Source organism: Raphanus sativus, chromosome 6, assembly GCF_000801105.2.
Source record: "Raphanus sativus cultivar WK10039 chromosome 6, ASM80110v3, whole genome shotgun sequence".
In the NCBI taxonomy this organism is placed as follows: Eukaryota; Viridiplantae; Streptophyta; class Magnoliopsida; order Brassicales; family Brassicaceae; genus Raphanus; species Raphanus sativus.
Window position 1 is genome coordinate 43,434,460 of NC_079516.1, and position 18,278 is coordinate 43,452,737.

The 18,278-nt window shown below is 32.0% G+C and overlaps 2 protein-coding genes across 2 annotated transcripts; one reads left to right on the forward strand and one right to left on the reverse strand.

The window, feature by feature from the left end:
- The first annotated feature begins 2,886 nt into the window (after positions 1-2,886).
- On the forward strand, positions 2,887-10,462 carry LOC108807260 (probable rhamnogalacturonate lyase B). The gene is made up of 16 exons (XM_018579521.2): positions 2,887-3,243; positions 3,389-3,506; positions 6,664-6,742; positions 6,811-6,926; positions 7,068-7,118; positions 7,273-7,392; positions 7,530-7,649; positions 7,728-7,863; positions 8,018-8,188; positions 8,320-8,475; positions 8,659-8,765; positions 8,874-8,964; positions 9,174-9,315; positions 9,427-9,586; positions 9,739-9,855; positions 9,974-10,462. The coding sequence occupies exons 2-16, from the start codon at positions 3,409-3,411 to the stop codon at positions 10,335-10,337; spliced, it is 2,028 nt and encodes a 675-aa protein (XP_018435023.1). The 5' UTR covers positions 2,887-3,243; positions 3,389-3,408; the 3' UTR covers positions 10,338-10,462.
- Positions 10,463-13,058: 2,596 nt separating this feature from the next.
- Positions 13,059-18,167, reverse strand: LOC108812613 (kinesin-like protein KIN-14R). The gene is made up of 19 exons (XM_018584914.2): positions 17,856-18,167; positions 17,443-17,738; positions 17,176-17,347; positions 16,998-17,068; positions 16,734-16,917; positions 16,520-16,629; positions 16,341-16,440; positions 16,162-16,248; positions 15,897-16,073; positions 15,545-15,818; positions 15,301-15,462; positions 14,978-15,193; positions 14,858-14,895; positions 14,619-14,782; positions 14,285-14,527; positions 14,135-14,200; positions 13,917-14,042; positions 13,752-13,817; positions 13,059-13,665 (listed from the first exon to the last, which is right to left on the reverse strand). Exons 1-19 carry the CDS (start codon positions 18,070-18,072, stop codon positions 13,183-13,185), a joined length of 3,252 nt encoding a protein of 1,083 aa, XP_018440416.2. The 5' UTR covers positions 18,073-18,167; the 3' UTR covers positions 13,059-13,182.
- Positions 18,168-18,278: the final 111 nt, after the last annotated feature.

Consider the following 18,278-nt stretch of genomic DNA (forward strand, 5'->3'; position numbering starts at 1 on the left):
AAACGACCAGAGATAATTATATACTCACTCTGTTTCAAAATAATACATATTATAGGATTTTCACATTTATTAAAAAATATATTAAAACATAATTATTACTGCATAGTTTTTTGTAATTTTATGTTTTCTATATTTTTAAATCAATAAGATTTAAAAAAATATAATTAATGTTTTTGAAAATAATAATTTTTCATTATTAATTGACAAAATATACATTAAATCTTTTAAAAATACATTTAAAAAAAACAAATTTTTTTCTTAGAATAGATGTTTTATCGAAACGGAGAGAGTATTAATAAGGAAATTTGATGAGTTTTGACCGTAGTTTCTTAAATGGGTGTTCACCGTACATAACTCGTCCTTCTGATTACACTGACTTGAATATTTTTTTTTTTTTTGACGAAATTGCAAAGTATAGCTTTACATAGATGCATACTAAACTTGACTCACCAAAGAGGAAGAAATCAAGGCTTTTGTTAGGCACAAACTCATAGACAAGTATCTTTTCTGCCCCGTCCACACAAAATCCGAGAAGCCTAACATACTGACTTGAATATTCTCCTAACAATTTATGTGTGTGTGTGTTAATTCGTGTGAATGTCCTTGTTATATAAATAAAGAGTAGCACAAACGTTTTGACGTATGTTTGGCAGTTATTTTCATGGATATTTGTATTATTGTATATACATGTCAAATGAAAAAAAAACATGATGTTGTATGCATTGTATGTATGTAAATACAATGTTTTCTCCTTTTCGGTAGGGGGATAATTTTTTTGGCATTCACATCCACAGTCTCTCAGCGAATTTTAGATGTTATAGATATAATGAACTGATAAAATGAAATACCAAAACATTTATGTGAAACTTGATTCAACAACTTCATTACATCATAAAATGACAATAGCATTTTTAAAATCTTAACAAAAGTAGAAGAAACTTTTTGCGCATGAGACAATGAGGTAAGGCTAAAGTTTCTTTTTCTTTGCAATACAATGAACTTGTATGCATGTAAATAATTTTGAATGGTAAATGTTAATCAGGGATGGACAAATGTTCTGCTGTCTCATATGGGAATGTGCTTCCAATTATGACAATGTTTTAAATTATCTTTTCGTCAAAAAAAATGTTTTAAATTATCTTTGGAAGGAATGTTGCAAAGTTTCCATTTGAGAAAATATCAAAACTAAAATATGAATTAAAAGATAATATATATAAAATAATAGTAAATGTATTACCATATCTACTCTATTACGAACCAATCACCGGTTGATCAAGATAATACAGTAGAACTGAATCAGCATATACCAAAGTTTATCTACTCTAAAAATATATTTGATCGTGAAATTAGAGCATCATCAATGGGACTTTCTTCCCCAAAGCTCTCAAAAATATTATTCTAATCATATATTTTTTGTTTTTATGAACCAATTAGAATGAGACAAATAAGAAAGTGGTGTTCTTAAAATATGAAAACATGTTCTAAACTTTTTCTTCTCTCTCCTCTATTTATCATTTTCTTATTAATATTTTATTTGAGAACATTGGAAAAAACCTCTATTACACCATCTTCAACTCAATTCTATTTTCCTCTCTATATTTTTTTCTAAATAAAAAATTTCTATTGTTGAGATGAATTTATTTCAATGTATGTCTTTATAATAAAATTACTCTATTTATAAAGGAAAATATAGAGATATGTTGTTTTCACCTCTAAATATATAAACAAAAAGTAAAATTATTTTATATTTTCCTTTAAAATAGAAAAACTCTATTATAGATGCATACATTAGAATAAATCTATATGTATAATATAAATCTCTATTTTAGAGGAAAATATAAAAGCATGGATTGGAAATGCTCATATTCATGTTCTTGCATCTTTCAAAAGTTTTTTTTTGACCAAAAAAAAACTTTTTCTTCTCTCTCTCTATTTATCATTTTCCTATTAATATTTCATTTGAGAGTATTGGAGAAAAAACCTCCATTACTCATGCTCTTACATCTTTCAAATTAATCTACGTGTGAAGTGAAATCATATTAATTCATCGGTATATTTTCACTAATTAAAGAAAATTTGTTGTGAATACCGGTTCTGAGAATTGTAATATCTTTATATACTTTATCGCTCAATTTAAAACTTCACATTTGACATACATAGCTGATAGATTTCGTTGGATATTTATGACTCGTATCATATTATATTGTCAAATATGCCTCCTTTACTGGAAAACCACCTTTGACCCGTAAAATTATTTTGTTCTTTGAAGGTCCATCCACATAAGAGCACCCGCAACGCGGGATGATAGCTGAATCCTTAGCTCAAAAAGAATATTATAAAATGATGTGGGTTCTATGTTTTTTGGTTTTTGTGCCAACAAAGTGTCTTGGAGTCTTTAGCTAAGGATCAATGTTTCGGTCGGAACGTCACTGTGCGCAGGCTGCAAAGCCTCTGATTGGCCATCTCTCTTTTTTTTTTAAAGCTAAAAAAATAATAATAAAATAATATAAAGAATACATAGGTTATCGAGCCAACCGTGATACTCTGTTGCGGGTGCTCTAACATCTTGTATCTTTGAAATAATAATCGATTAAAACATTATAAAATGCCTTCGAAATCTTACATTTAAAGATGCATTCATTGTTTTTAATTTAGATTAACTAAAACAACAGATATTTATTATTTCATATATATAGTAATACATTTATAATTGTTATTATCATCATTATTATTATTATTATTATTTATTATTATTATTATTATTATTATTATTACTACGTCACATCTTTAGTTATTTATATCATCAATGTATTTGTTGGGGTAAATTTATATCTTTGTCAAAGAATATAATATTTCTCTTATTTTGGTAAAACAGTTTTCTTTAATTAATTTAATAGTAAAGAAAGATGAAAAGGTTAGGCAACAAAAAGTCACACCTGCAACATTAAGATGGTCTAGATCAATTACGTACGCACATTTAGATATGCAGCATAGACATATACGTGTATATATATATACAGATGTACTCCTTCCCATCTCTGATTGTAGATTCTTCAGATTTATAAAACTACTTAAGATTCTAATCCTATGATTATTGCGAGAACTAAAAAGAATAATCAGTGAATTTTAGAGAGAAGAAAGAGAGATTACATTACCTTCTTCATAGGAAAGCCTTTCTTTCTTCTTCTGCATTCCTCAAACTGTATCTTCCCAAGAAACCCAACACAGAAGAAAATCAAGAAGGTACTTACTTTTCATCTTTCATAGTTATCTTTTATTTTACCCATTTTAAAGGGTTTGTTAATTCTTGTCTATATATACACAGAAACGTATTTGTGCGCTTATATATACGTATCTCTGCCTTAACAATTGTTTTTTATGTCGGAAGTTTCGTGAATTGTTGTGGAAATGAAACTCGGAGCTCCGAGAAAGAAGTCAGGTTGGGTTATGCTCCAAGTTCTTCTTCTCCATCTCCTTGTTCAAAGTGTTCATTCTCAGAAATCAGGGTATGTTTGCTCTTCACTCAAAGCTCTGTCTTTTCTCTTTTTTTTTTTGCACCCGGACCGGGCCGGGTCATGTTTTATCCGTCCCCCCTTTTTTACTTCTACTTTAAAATGCAAAAATTGGTTTGAGAAGTTTTGAATTTCTTAAGTTCACATGTTGAACTTACTAAAACAGAGGGTCTTAACTTTTTTCATCAGAAACTGGTGTTTGCTATTTTTGTCCCCACTATTATTATTATTATTATTATTATTATTATTATTATTATTATTATTATTATAATTAGTATTATTATTATTATTATTATTATCTACTAAAAAAACCAAAAGTTAAAAAAATCAATAATATTTTGAAAACATTTTTATTATAGAAAACATAATAATTATTTTGGTTTCCTTGAGTATATATACGGTTCAGAGAACATAAATGAAGTCTAGTTGGTAATTACAATCCTTAAAAAAAGCCCTTTTTCAAAAAAAAAATTATAATCCTTAAATACTTTTTTAATTTTCATTTATATATACACTATATATATTATATCAATTATCAGGAAAATAAAAACATTATATAACCAAATGAAGACGGTTTAGTGGTTTCGAGGGAGCTTCGGCTTCAATACGGACCCGGATTCGAATTCCGCTGGCTACTGGGAGTAAAATTTAATATCTGGGTTTTTCTAGTGTCCGGTGACCGACACATACTCCAACCGATAATGTAGACTGATACAAACACTCGCGGCTAATTTAGATTCACCTCGGTGAATGCTAGGATACACCGGATTATTTCAGAAAAGAAAGAAAAACATTATATACATGCATATACAACACATACAAAAATTATAACGTAAAACCATATAAAGACGAGAATCTCGAAACCGAGATCGTCACGAGCCGTGTGTCTAAAAGTTACTAACGTTACACGACAAAAAGAAACAACGAATATTTGTTTTAAGGAATTGGTCTCATTAATCTTCGTTTCTTTTCTTTTTAAATTTAATTACAATAAAACTTGGAAATATATTGGATTGCTTTTCACTTTCGGCTTTAAACCTGCATGTCTTCCTTTAATTACTCTTAACTACTAGTCTTCTTCTCAGTTCCCACACAAAACCTAAATAAATTTGGTATATTTATTTATATAATACTATATAGTAATTTATGTTCTTTATTCCGTTTTATACCATGATGGATATTTGTGTTCCCTTATTAGAATTACTAGATTAATGCCTGCGCTACGTTGCGGGTTGTTTTTACTAAATTTTATGTTGTTAATTTAATATATGTATAAGATTTCTCAATTTATAAAAATAACAAATATTATTCTGTAAAAGTTGTAGTATATATATTTTAAAATATAATATTTTAGATCAATATATATATATATATATTATGAATCTCTTAACCATAAATACTTTTACATTTTGAAAAAAATAGTTTACGAAATTGTGATTAAATACATATTTGTCAACAAAGTAATTCATATTTTTAACAATGTTAAGAGTAAATGGATCTATACTTAGGAGTTATCCATGTTTAGAAAAGCAATACATCCCTAATTTGGTTTAGTTTTATTTTTCATGTAGTTCAAAAACAGTGATTCTCGTTTTAGCTATTTACTCTATAATGGGAAAGTTTTATAGAAGGTGTATATAATGTAATTAATTGTTATGTTCTTATGAGCATACATTTTGGTTAGCCATATACTAAGAGATAAAGATGATGTCCTAAAAGAAAACTATAAAAAACGAACGAAAAAGATGAATTTGGATATAAATATTTATAAAAGTATACATCAGAAAATAATTGTATTTTGTTGGATGATGTATATTAGTTTTTTCTTTGCTTTAATGTATATTAGTTTTGTTTTTTTGAAAAAAAAGTATATCAGTTTTGTTACAAATTGATTTTCTTTTAGTTACATATAACTCTTCCCATAGCAGTCTATTTGAAATAAGCATGTCATGCCTTTCATGAACACTCAAAATTACTCCAAATTCATTATCAAGACAGTGATATATGATTTCTCATGGTTTTATAAGAAAGCATAATTTGTTGAGTGAGGTAAATCAGTTCAATGAGTTTGATGTTGATGGTGTAAATCTTTTAAGTTAATTTTTTTAAGAAAAAAAATCTTTTGAGTCGATACTTAAAAACTCTTTTTGTGCATTAAGGTGTTGTAGTAGTTTCTTACTCTAGCTCACATCACCTTGAAATTTCTTTAGAACCTAAAACACCAAAATCCATCATGCATTGTTTTAGATTGTCTTCGAAGAAGGTTGATGTAAAAGAGTTGTGGCTAAATAATTTATACGTGCAGCATTCATATTCTTTTTTCTTGTATGAGATATGTATATTCACCAAACATCAAAAATAGATGTTTCTAAACAAAGAATGTCAGATCATGAAAACAATTTAATTTGTTGCTTCTAAGAACAACTGATCTCCCCAGACTAAACGCGTTCGTAAATATTTTAAACAAACATTTTTACAAACCAAGAAAAAGAGAGAAGAACCCGCAAACTGATAGACAATGGGAGAGCAGGATATAAAAACACAAGCAAATACTTTTTTCTTATACAATAGTGATAAATATTACTAAATCTTGAAGATGAAGTTGGAAGGATGGAATATCATAGGTTTTTTGCTTTGAAATTTTACAAAGTATTTTTTTCCGTAGAATTGTTTTGTCTATGTGTCTACACCAAATACTGAATTGTATAAATGAAATCTTTTGATTGGCTTTAAAAGTTTTTTTCATTTAGTGAAATGTCGTTTTTATAAAGCTCGAAAATGCTTAGGTGTCAACTTCTTGAGAAATACTTGTGTTATTATTGTGTTGATTCTTTTCGTCTTCAACACTCTTTCCACTAATGTTGACCTTTTTTGCTCGAGTGGAGTTCGTACCATACTATAACTACTCTAGTTGAAGTTATTAAAATCAAACAAGAATGAGTTGAATTCTTGTCAGATCACCAACTCTAATTAGGAAACCCCACGAGCCTTTGAGCCCATTAAATTGTAAATATTAGTATTACAAATATAGTAATTTAGTTTTCTGAACTAATTTGAATACGTTTAAGAATAAGATTGCCTTTTCTTAACTAAAACCGTCACATGATATACTAAACAAAAAACGTTTTTGGGTACAATTTTTCTATTACAGAAACAAACTGAACATCACAAATCCTGGACAAAGTATACTAGGCTTAGCAGTTCAGCTAAGGAGAGTTAGTAATGAGAAGGTAAGAAATATTCAAATATTTTAAATTCTTTTATTTTTATAATATAATAAGAATTTGTTGGTTTTCAGGTGGTTGTTGATAATGGTATTATTCAAGTTACTTTCTCGAGCCCACAAGGTTTGATAACTGGAATCAAATATAGTGGCATCGATAACGTGTTGGACGAAGAAATTGACGATCGTGGGTAAAGATTTTTCTTAAAGAATAATACGTTTGGAACATGTTGAAAAACCAATGTTTACATACATGCATTTCCTTAATTAATTGATACAATCATACAAATAACTGTATTTAATAAAGTCTTACTGCATTCTTGTGGAATTAGGTATTGGGACGTAGCCTGGTATGAACCGGAAAAAGCATTGGAAATTGACAAGTGAGTATAATTTATTGCAGCCATTTTTATATAAGTATACACAAAGAATATTCTTATTCAATATATGCGAGTATGTAACAATATATGATAGTTTATTTGTAGTGATAATTGCAACAATCGTTCGATAAGTGACATTATTTTTGGTATTTTACAGACTAGAAGGAACTAAATTCGAAATCATAACTCAGAACGAAGAACAAATTGAAATTTCATTTACAAGAACGTGGACGATCTCGAAACGTGGCTCCTTGGTCCCCCTTAACGTAGACAAAAGGTAATTATATTATACTATAGTTTAGTTTTAAACTAAGATAGTATATATTTATGTAGCTTTGAGGTCCAAAGTAAATAATTACCATGAGTCCAAAAAAGAGGGTAACTAATTACCATCGAATGTAAATTTTCCTTTAGGTACATTATTCGAACTGGTGTCTCTGGAATATACATGTACGGTATATTAGAGAGGTTAGAAGGTTGGCCCGACGTGGACATGGACCAGATTAGGATCGTCTTCAAGCTCAACCCCAAAAAGTAACCACACATTTTATTAGTATTTAAATTCTAATTAAAATTTGTATATTAAGTTTGCACTTTTGGGGACAATGTCAGATTTGATTTCATGGCGATATCTGATGATCGGCAGAGAAGCATGCCATCCATGGCGGATCGAGACAATGCCAAGATATTAGCTTACAAAGAAGCTGTTCTCTTGACAAACCCAAAGAACCCTATGTTTAAAGGAGAGGTACTATGATAATTTAGTGAAATAAACGGGATAAACTACTAAACCGAAGAACCAGTTTGGTTCTTAATTATACAATGTTGGATGAGTTTAATCAAAACTCAACATTATGATATAACAAATGATACATTGTTGGAAATGATTTGGTGTGATGCAGGTGGACGATAAGTATATGTACTCAGTGGAAGACAAAGACAACAACGTCCATGGTTGGATCTCGTCGGACCCACCGGTTGGGTTTTGGATGATAACTCCAAGCGATGAGTTCCGACTTGGTGGGCCCATCAAGCAAGACCTCACCTCTCACGCGGGACCCATCACCCTGTCCGTGAGTCCATTTACTCTATTTTAACCTCAAATCATGCATGATCAATCATTATGTATTGATTGCTAAACTTTTGTTAAGTATTAAATCATGCGACACTTACGTACATCATGATCAATAATCATGCTTTTTAGATGTTTACGAGCATTCATTACGCGGGGAAAGAGATGAGAATGGATTACAGAAATGGAGAGCCATGGAAGAAGGTTTTTGGACCTGTCTTGGCTTATCTCAACTCTGTCTCTCCCGAAGATTCCACTCTTCATCTCTGGAGAGATGCTAAACGACAGGTTATTCTTTTATCATTTCTCTATGTTATATATATATATATATATATATGAATTTATATGATATATATGAATTCTTTTTTTTTGTGCAAACATAATATATATAAATTCATTATGTAGTTCTCCTTACCTATATGTTACATTCCTTTTCGAAAATTTTGAGATTTACATTCATCATTGTCGCAGATGGCTGAAGAAGTCAAAAGCTGGCCTTATGATTTTGTTAATTCAGAAGATTATCCTCTTTCTCATCAGAGAGGAACGATCGAAGGTCAATTCTATATCAGAGACCGGTAAAAAAACATTCATGTTTAAAACATAATTTCACTTTCTTTTGTCAAATATAATTTATTTCTTATTTTTAGATCTTATTCTATACTTCGTATTATATAATGTTGTAGATACGTGTCAAGGCTAAATATATATGGGAAATTTGCTTTTGTTGGTTTGGCACCAGTTGGTGAAGCCGGTTCATGGCAAACCGAATCAAAGGTATAGTAATAATAGTAGATATAGTTGAATGATGATTCAATTAGATGTGCGAATGGTTTCATAATGAGCACACAAAACTAAATTTGAAAAAAAAAAAAAAAAAAAAAAAAAAAAAAATCGGTTCAAAAAAAAAATAATAGTAGATATACTTTATACAAATGTAGAAATTGCTATAATCTATAATAATTTTTATTTATTTGTGACAAAAGGGGTATCAATTTTGGACGAAAGCCGACAGAAAAGGAAGATTCGTAATAGAGAATGTGAGGGCAGGCAATTATAGTCTCTACGCATGGGGTTATGGTTTTATCGGTGACTATAAATATGAGCAAAACATTACCATCACGCCAGGTACCATACTACAATAGTGACATAACGTAAATGCAGAAACAAAAAGGCAATCATGGTTTTATAGTTTGAAGCCTACTAAAAACGGTCCATTCTATTCATCTTGGTGTGCAGGTAGCCAGATGAATGTAGGGCCTATAGTGTATGAGCCGCCTAGAAACGGTCCAACGCTGTGGGAAATAGGTGTACCAGACCGAACGGCCGGAGAGTTCTATATACCGGATCCTTACCCTACACTTATGAATAAGCTTTATGTTAACCCACTTCAAGACAGGTTAGAACCATAATCTTAAATACTCTCATCTATAAATATTTTTACTAGATTTCTTACGTATGAGTAGATATCATCATTTCCAAATTTTAGACAATTTTGTTGTTATAAACGAATATAAAGAACATAATTTGAACTTAATATTAAACATGCAGATTTAGACAATATGGATTATGGGATCGTTACGCAGATTTATACCCTCAAAACGATCTTGTCTACACAGTTGGTGTTAGTGATTATAGAAGAGATTGGTTCTTTGCACATGTCACCAGGTACCTTCATATAATTTAGTTCTATTCCAATTCTTACATAACACATTATTTATCTAATTAAATTCTTTCTTATATTAAACCAAATGTTTTCTTTTTGCTTCTTATAAAAATATAATAGAAATGTTGGAAATAGTACATACGATTCAACGACATGGCAAATCATATTCAACCTGAATAACGTGAACCGGGTCGGTATCTACACGCTCCGAATAGCTTTAGCCTCAGCTGCTGATTCAGAGTTACAAGTCCGGGTCAATAATCCACAATCCGAACATATTTTCACGACCGGTTTAATCGGAAAAGACAATGCCATTGCAAGACATGGGATTCATGGGTTATATAGATTGTATAGTATCAACGTCCCTGGAGATTTACTAAGTCTTGGTGATAATACCATATATTTAACTCAATCGAGAAGTATAGGACCGTTTCAAGGTGTTATGTATGATTATATCCGTCTTGAAAGTCCTTTTACAACTTGACGAAAAGAAATAGGATAGAGTGAAAATAATTTACTGTAGAGGGAATTTAAATTTTCTTTGTTTTCTAGAGTTTTTGTTTATTCATTGTGAATATTAATAAAATAATGTATTATGTGTATATGATTTATGCACTCTTAGCATATAGTACAACAACTAGGTATTTTGTCGGCACATACAAGACATAAACTATTTATAACTACTTATTAATACTTACATTACTAAGTAAAAGATAATATGATAAGTTATTGTTTGTGTTTTCATTTGAAAATTAATATTTTAAAATTTTCTTTGTACAGTATATTTATTATTAATAAATAAATATTTTTAATTATTCTTTTGATTATATAAAATTAAAACTTTTCTTTGATTAATATTTAGTTATGATTTTTTTGTTTAATTTTTAAAATTTTCTGATTGATCTGATAGCAACACAATTTATATAAGAATTATATTTTAATTTTAAAATACTTTTTAGTTTTTAGATAATTTTTATTACTTATCTGATCAAATAGACTTAAATTATTTTTTAGATAATTTTTATTACTTATCTGATCAAATAGACTTAAATTAGTTTTTGGCTATTTTTTCTTATGGTAATTTATAATTAATAATCTAATCTAACAAATAAATATGACTATTTATTAAATATAACAATGATATTAATTAGTTTAACTTTGACTTTTAAAGTGAGAGTGCCGGAAAATTATTTCACAAATACTATAGATAGATAGATACACATAATTTTAAGATATGTTTTATTTTTTTAAAAAATATATTACTTATAATAAAAAGGTACTTATAATAAAGGATTATAATAAGTCCAAGTTATCATAGTGAGATTGAGAACTCATGCTCCCCTGTTTCCATTGTCTTTCAAGGTCATCTTCGTTCATAACACCAAAACTTTATTTTAGTGTGATTTTGACATAAAAACTGTCTCCAATCTAACATTAAAAATTATACTATTTTAGTGCAATATTATAGTTTTATATCAAATTTGGTGTGACACTATTCACCACACTAGAAGCATCTCTAAACCTATTCCATATTTTAATCCAAAATAAAATTTGGAATAAGAAATGCTATAACAATCATTTCATATTCCACTTTATTTTGAGTAAACAATAGGATTATTCAACGAATGGAATAATGATTTTATTTTTTGTTTATTATTCAATTTTCCAAAATGGAGTGAGACTCAACTGAGTTACTCTATTTAATATTATAATTTTTTTTTTAGTATTAAATTTAGTGTTATAGTTGAAGATGATTTTTTCAATGCTAAAACAATACTAAAATCATATGATTTTGACATTACAATAGTGTTATGGATCGGAGAAGCTTGACCAAAGTCAAGAGAAGCAACATGTAGCAGTGAAACAATGATGGGAACTTAATCATAAATAAAAACAATAATGATGGTGATAGTCATTAGCAAGCGTAAGGTATCATTACGATCAATGTAATCAATCAAATCACATGAGATGAGAGATTTTGAAAAGAGTCGATTACAATGAGGGACACATTATGTCTTTCTCTTTCCTTCAGAGACACATAATACATGTGAAACACTTTTTCTTGACATTATCTGTGAGCTATTGACATTGATACCTTTCAAAGAGAGACTCAATTAATTTATGAAGCAAAAATGGATGAAGCAAAAAGAGGCCAGTTACATGGCTTGTGATTTGTTTTACTTTAGTTTTATTTTCTAATTTATTTACTATTGTTATTATTTCATATTGTAATTTATAAATATAAATATCTAATGAACATAAATAATTATAAACTTTTTTCCTTCTACATTTTGAGATCCATATTATTTATGTTTTGATATTTTAAAAATCACAGTCTTTCAAAATTGAATTACGTGATAGTGTATGATGAATTATATAATATAAATGAATTATGGACATAACAATTGTGGACATAGATATTAAATAAACATTTGTGGATGGATGAGTAGTATATAAGAAAATAATTGTGGATGACATTCTTTTTTTGTGGACGGGTTTTGAAAGAATATAGGAATATTGTCATGCATGTTGAATGGATGAGCAATGCTAGTGTATACAATATAACATAGTTGAGAAGATGCATGTGTAATGTGATTGTTTATCCATATGAACAACGTCAGTGTGGACATGATCTGTGTAAATAGTTATTGATTTTCAGGTTCTGGAAAAACAAATCAAATGTGATGAGATTATAAACAACACTTCCATCCATGATAGTTATCCATAAAATTCTCATCCACAATGTTTTTATACATAATGAATCCATCCACATTGAATTTGTTTTCTTCTCTTGTCCACATGAATCTTTGTGGACATGAGTTCATGTCCACATGACTTCTATGTCTCTTTTATTAACATAGGTTATCTTATTAACATATGAATTTATCCTCAAAATATTTTTATGAGGGTTTTAGTTATACAAATCTATATAACCAAAAAAAAAAAAAAACTTCTATCCACGTCCACAATTTTTATGTTCAAATATTTTTAATTAATTGTTAATATATATATATATATATGGATGTTAAAATGTGAAAAAAAAAATTACAATTTACTGTATCAATTGTGTTTATTTGATATATATGAAAAATGAGAAAACTCAATAAAAACAATTGTATATAGTTAGTTTAGTCTAAGGATATAAAAGACAAACCACATCAAATATGTGTGTCACATGTGTAAATATAAATTCAAAATGTGTCCGTGGATGTAAAAAATTCTTTTGAAAAGCTATAATGCTGATAGTTATTAGCAAGCTTAAGGTATTAACATAACCATCAATGTAGTGAAGCAAATCAGACAGAGAATATTTTAAAAGCTAATTTTCTCTATCTATTCCACATCTTCTTCTTGGGGTCTCTCTCTTTCCCGGCAACAGCTTGTTGTTCTCTGCTAACAACTCTCTTCTGAGCTACAGGGACTTGGTTCGACGAACTGACTGGTCTTGTTGGTCTGGTTAATCTAGCAACAACTTTTGGTGGGTCTGACTTCCTGATCCGTTTCTCCTTCATCTGAGGTTCATCACCACCGTTGTTATCTGTTTCACCGCTTCTCGAGACCCTCTTCTTTCTAGTCACCTCATTGGGATTCAGAGAATCGTTTCTTCGAGCAGCACTAGCCTTGAGCCGGTTTGATGTTCTCAAGATGTTGTTGTTGTTGGATTCCGCATTCTCATTGCCAAAGTTGTCTTCTTTGAAACAAGTTTTCACTTCGTTAGGAGTAGCACTCGCAACATCAGGGAACTCTCTCGTTGCTGCCATTTGCTGCACGTGCAGCTCTTGCTCCTTTAGCCTCACTTCAAGCTCTTTAATCTGCGAAAATCAAAAACCAAAGTCTTTTCACACATCTGGTGACTTGATAAACTCGAAGATCCTTAAGGCAATCCATGAAAACTAACCTTCTGTCGTAGTAAAACTGCTTCTTGAGTTTGCTCTTCTTTTTGTTTCCTCTCCAACTCTTTAATCTAAACACCATATCAAATCGATGTGCAAGATACTGAGACAATTTAAAAAAAAAAAAATACACACAGTAAGTGTGAGAATGAGTGAGTCGGCCTCCTAACCTTCTGTTGCCACACAAGAGAGTTGCTTTCAGAATCTTTCAACTTATTCTCGTAATCCTTAACCTTCTGTTGCAACACCAGGGAGCTGCCTTCAGATTCTTTCAGCTTATTCTCAAGATCCTTAACCTGCGCATGCGTCATTTAAGAAGTTTGGTAACTCTCAACAAAATATCATTGTGAGATTTTTATATAACAGTCAACATTTGATGTGATGAAACCTTCTGTTGGTAAGCTGCAGAGTCTGATTGGTGTCTCTCCCGAAGCTTACACTCCAGCTCCTTGACCTTTAATGGAGAAGACGGGTTTGTTAGTCATAAAGAATGGCAAGAAAATCAACAATATCATCAATCAAGTGGAAGAAAATAAACCTTCTGCTGGAGATTGGTACAAGTCTCATCTCTGCTTCTTAGTTTTTCTAGAAGCTGTGAGTTTTGCTTTTCCGATTGGTTATGCAGTGACTCAAGCTGGCTTTCAAGGTCTTTGTTCTTTTCCTGGAGACTTCTGTATGAATGGTCTCTTCCTTTATTCTTACCTTCCAGGTTCTGTATGTTTTCTTCCAGTTTCTTTATCAATTCCTCTTTAGATCGGTTTTCGTGCCTTGCTTTCTCCACCTTTTAAGAGTTTGACATGAAGCATCATATAAGGGAAATTTATAACACAATCCAGGAAGACCAAAAATAAAAAACCTTTCACAAGTCATACCATTGCTTTCATCTTCTGAAGCTCACCGGTATCAACTTGCTTCCTCGCAGGACCCAACTCAACCCCTCTAACACGAGTTGCAAAGTTTAGTGAACTTAAAGTCTCACTCACATCGTGCTCAGAAGGGCTGATTTGCACAAACATTAGCGTCTTCGAGTCACCTCCTGTATCATTTGCACATTCACACAAGTTTAAACCACGGATTGATCCTTATGAAAAAGGTCAATAAAGATTCTTACCCAGTGAATCTTGAAGCAAGTGAGTTAATTTCGAGTTTCTGATAGTGAACAAATGGAAAAGTGTCAAGGCAGGCCATATAATTAAGCTCGTAACAGAGACGGAGAGAGAAATAGACTAACCTGTATGGAATGTGACTGCTCTTTGTAGCCAATGCATAAATCACATCCCCAAGAGCTGATAGCGATCTATTAATGTTTTGTGCTTCCTTCAGACGCTCACCCTGCACGTCAGTCTTTGCCAACCTCTCACTTCCTGCTAAATCAACAAGCCAAAGCGTGCTTTTTGTGCAGTCACCATTCATCAGATTCTTCGCTTTCACCACTATAGAGAGCATGCTGCAAAGAGAACTTAATATATTAAACAACCCTCATAATGAAACATAAAATGAAGGAAATCCAAACATTCAAACAACATAGAAAGAGGGGCATAAATCCAAAGATACCAGTGAGAACGGCTACTATGTTCATTCACATTGTTGGATCCAACAGCTCTTGCATTGCTCCCAGCTTGAAGCACATTCCACACTTCATTTATATTTTCCACTTTTGCTTCAACTAACCCAGGAACATGATGGGATCCGTCAAATGATTGTTTGATCTCCAACCTGAGTAACCAAATCCATAAATATAGAGATCAAGCTCTGTAAAAATTCTCCCTTTTAGTTGTGTGTTTAAAGTAGAGCTTACTTCTTTGAGGCAGGTGATGTTGCCAATAAGTCTCTTATCTGTTCGTTGTAGACCTCAAGGACACTAACAGAAATATTATATGAAATTGTCTCCCTCCTTTCGTTAGCAATTTCAAATAACTGCTCAACGGTTCTATAGTTGACACCCCTGTTCTGTGGGGTACCTTCCATTGTAAACGTCTTTCCTGTTCCTGTTTGCCCGTATGCAAAGATACACACATTGTAGCCGTCTAGCACTGAAACAACCATAGGAGAAGCATCTGCAAAGACATCAACTGCAAGATCGAGAAAGAAACTTTGTTAGAAATATGTGTTATATAAAATGATATAACGTGACCATGACAAAACACTACCTTGACCATCTTTTGGTGTATAAACTCTGTCAAACTTGAAACTCTTCTTGGAATTATTTCCTGTAACAACACCAAGCTCTCCATCTTTTGCTCCATCAAAGTCAACAGCTGTGGCACACCTCGTTGATGTTTCCTCTTTATTCAAAGGGCGGCAACGACAAAAGACCCTAATATTGCCTGATAAAATGGATGCTGTTAGTAGATTCATAAATTGAGATGTCAAGAAGCTAAGGCAAATCATCAGAAAAAGATCGGATTTATTTGCCTTTAGTCTCTTGTATATGGTTATATAGCTCCTTTCGCTTTGCTTGCTCTTCGCTGTACTTTTGCTTGAGATCCTCACACTGTGAAACTGAGATTTAACGAGTTTATATGTTATGCCTTCATGATAGTGCCTCTTTAAATCTCATTTTAAGAACTAAAAGAGAGGAGGTAGAAACTCACCAAGTGCCTGAACTCCATCAACCATTTTGTACAATTCAGGAATTGATCCCACACATTCGTGTGCTTCCTGGGATAGCTGAGATTGTTCCCTTTTCATTATCTGCATATAAACAGTTTAATAAATTCGAAGAATGCAGAGAGGCTTTGATACAATAATACATGAGGAAACACCAAGCTACCTCTATTTTCTCCTGTAGAGTAGCAATTGCAGTGGTCCAATGTCTCTTGTCATTCTCATACTTGCTAGTGATACTGTTCAAACAATCTGCTTGCGTCTCCACAGTTTGGTCTGTTTTAAGTAAGCATTAAATTAAAAACAAGAAACCCTCGGTCAAATAAAAAGATATAGAAAGTACAAAGTTGGATTGACAAAGAAGGGAATTTCTGCATTACCTAGAGAGCGTGCCTCAAACATCTTATTGTCGAGTTCCATCATCACTTTCTCGAGTTGCTCATTGGCAGAGGTCAGTGACATCCATGCTTCGTGGCACTCATTTGACTTATGTTGGTACCTCTCAGAAAGCTCTTCAATCTTCTTCTCATACTTCTCATGAGCTTTTGCTCGCATAAGCCTCTTCTGCTCGGATATCAACATAAAAGAAGAAAGTTAAGTGAATAGTCAGTCCAATAAGAGCCAGCAGAGTAGTTAAACAGTACCCGAGCAGGAGAAATCTCTATTTCGGTAGCACAGTTCTGACACTTAATATAATCTTGCGATGTCCTTACAACTGTACATGAACGCAAAACAATGAGTTAGAAAAAAAAAACTGAAAACTTCGAGACTCCCTATTAAAAAATAAAACCACGCACAAAGAGAAGGAGCATATCGTTATACCTGAAACCAGAGGTGCTTTCCTGAGACAAATCCCACAAACCACCGGACTTCCATTAATCCCTTCGAACCTAACCTTCAACAAGCCATCATCCACCACAACGACCCTCAAGTCAACCAACAGAAGTGGCCTGTTTGCGCCAACCACCGAGAAGATATCGAATTCAGATAAGACCTAAAAAAAAAACATAACAAACCAAAAAAAAAAAGAATCAAGCAAACAAAACTCTCATTCATAATAAAAATGTTTAGTTAGTTGGTGAAACTAGCCTTGTCATCTTGAACATAGACATTGAAGACTCGAATCCCTTTAGGTCCATTGGTATTAACAATCTCAGCGAAATGGAGATCCACAAAGTACTCTCCAGGGGGGAGATTGCTGATCCCGTAGCTGAAGTTGCCTACACGAGCTGACTGGTAGATGAAAGGGAAGTCTCCTGCTTCCACTATACACTCGTCTGTTCTCAGCACACCTCCTCCTTCGAAATAACTGTCTTTAACGATTTTCATCTCCTTCGAATCAACTCCTCCAGCATTTATGAACATAATCGTATCATCATCATCTCCTGCTTACACACAAACAACAACATCATAACCAGATCCAGTGGAAAATTAGGCAAAACCCTAAACCCTAGAGACCCAGATCGAACGAAATTGAAATTCGGAAGTTAGAAGATCCGGACCTGAGTGATTAGCTTTCGAGAGACCGCTGAGAAGGAGTCTTGAGTTGGGATCGCAGAGCATGGAATCGTCGCGCTCGTCCATGGGTGTATGTCCTCCGATCATCTTTGGTTTCTCTGTTGTGTCGTCGCTAACGAATTGGGGATTAGGAATCTCCGGTGGTGAATCAGATGAGGAGGTCACGTTTGGGTCCACAGTGTCGATCTGAACATCCTCCATTTTATGCCCTGTTTGTTTTTATCTCTCTCTCGGTATCTCTATCTCTTGGAAGGCGAAAATGAAAAGCTTAGGTGGAAAATAAAGAGTGAGGGGGAAGAGGTGTGAGAATATTTGTTTTCCTTTTCTGCGATTTGGCGTTTAAATTTTGAATTGACGACCGTTAAGAGTTAACGATGAGTCTACGCTTTTTTGTAATGGGCTCGGTT

Bases quoted from the DNA above. Each gene is read 5' to 3' on its own strand.
- LOC108812613 (XM_018584914.2), bottom strand. From the start codon at position 18,072: ATGGAGGATGTTCAGATCGACACTGTGGACCCAAACGTGACCTCCTCA. The intron at 13,818-13,916 runs GTTAGGAGGCCG...TATGGTGTTTAG, and splicing joins CTCTTGTGTGGCAACAGAAG to ATTAAAGAGTTGGAGAGGAA. The intron at 13,666-13,751 runs GTTAGTTTTCAT...TGATTTTCGCAG, and splicing joins CAGTTTTACTACGACAGAAG to ATTAAAGAGCTTGAAGTGAG.
- LOC108807260 (XM_018579521.2), top strand. From the start codon at position 3,409: ATGAAACTCGGAGCTCCGAGAAAGAAGTCAGGTTGGGTTATGCTCCAA. The intron at 7,650-7,727 runs GTAACCACACAT...GGACAATGTCAG, and splicing joins TTCAAGCTCAACCCCAAAAA to ATTTGATTTCATGGCGATAT. The intron at 9,587-9,738 runs GTTAGAACCATA...TTAAACATGCAG, and splicing joins GTTAACCCACTTCAAGACAG to ATTTAGACAATATGGATTAT.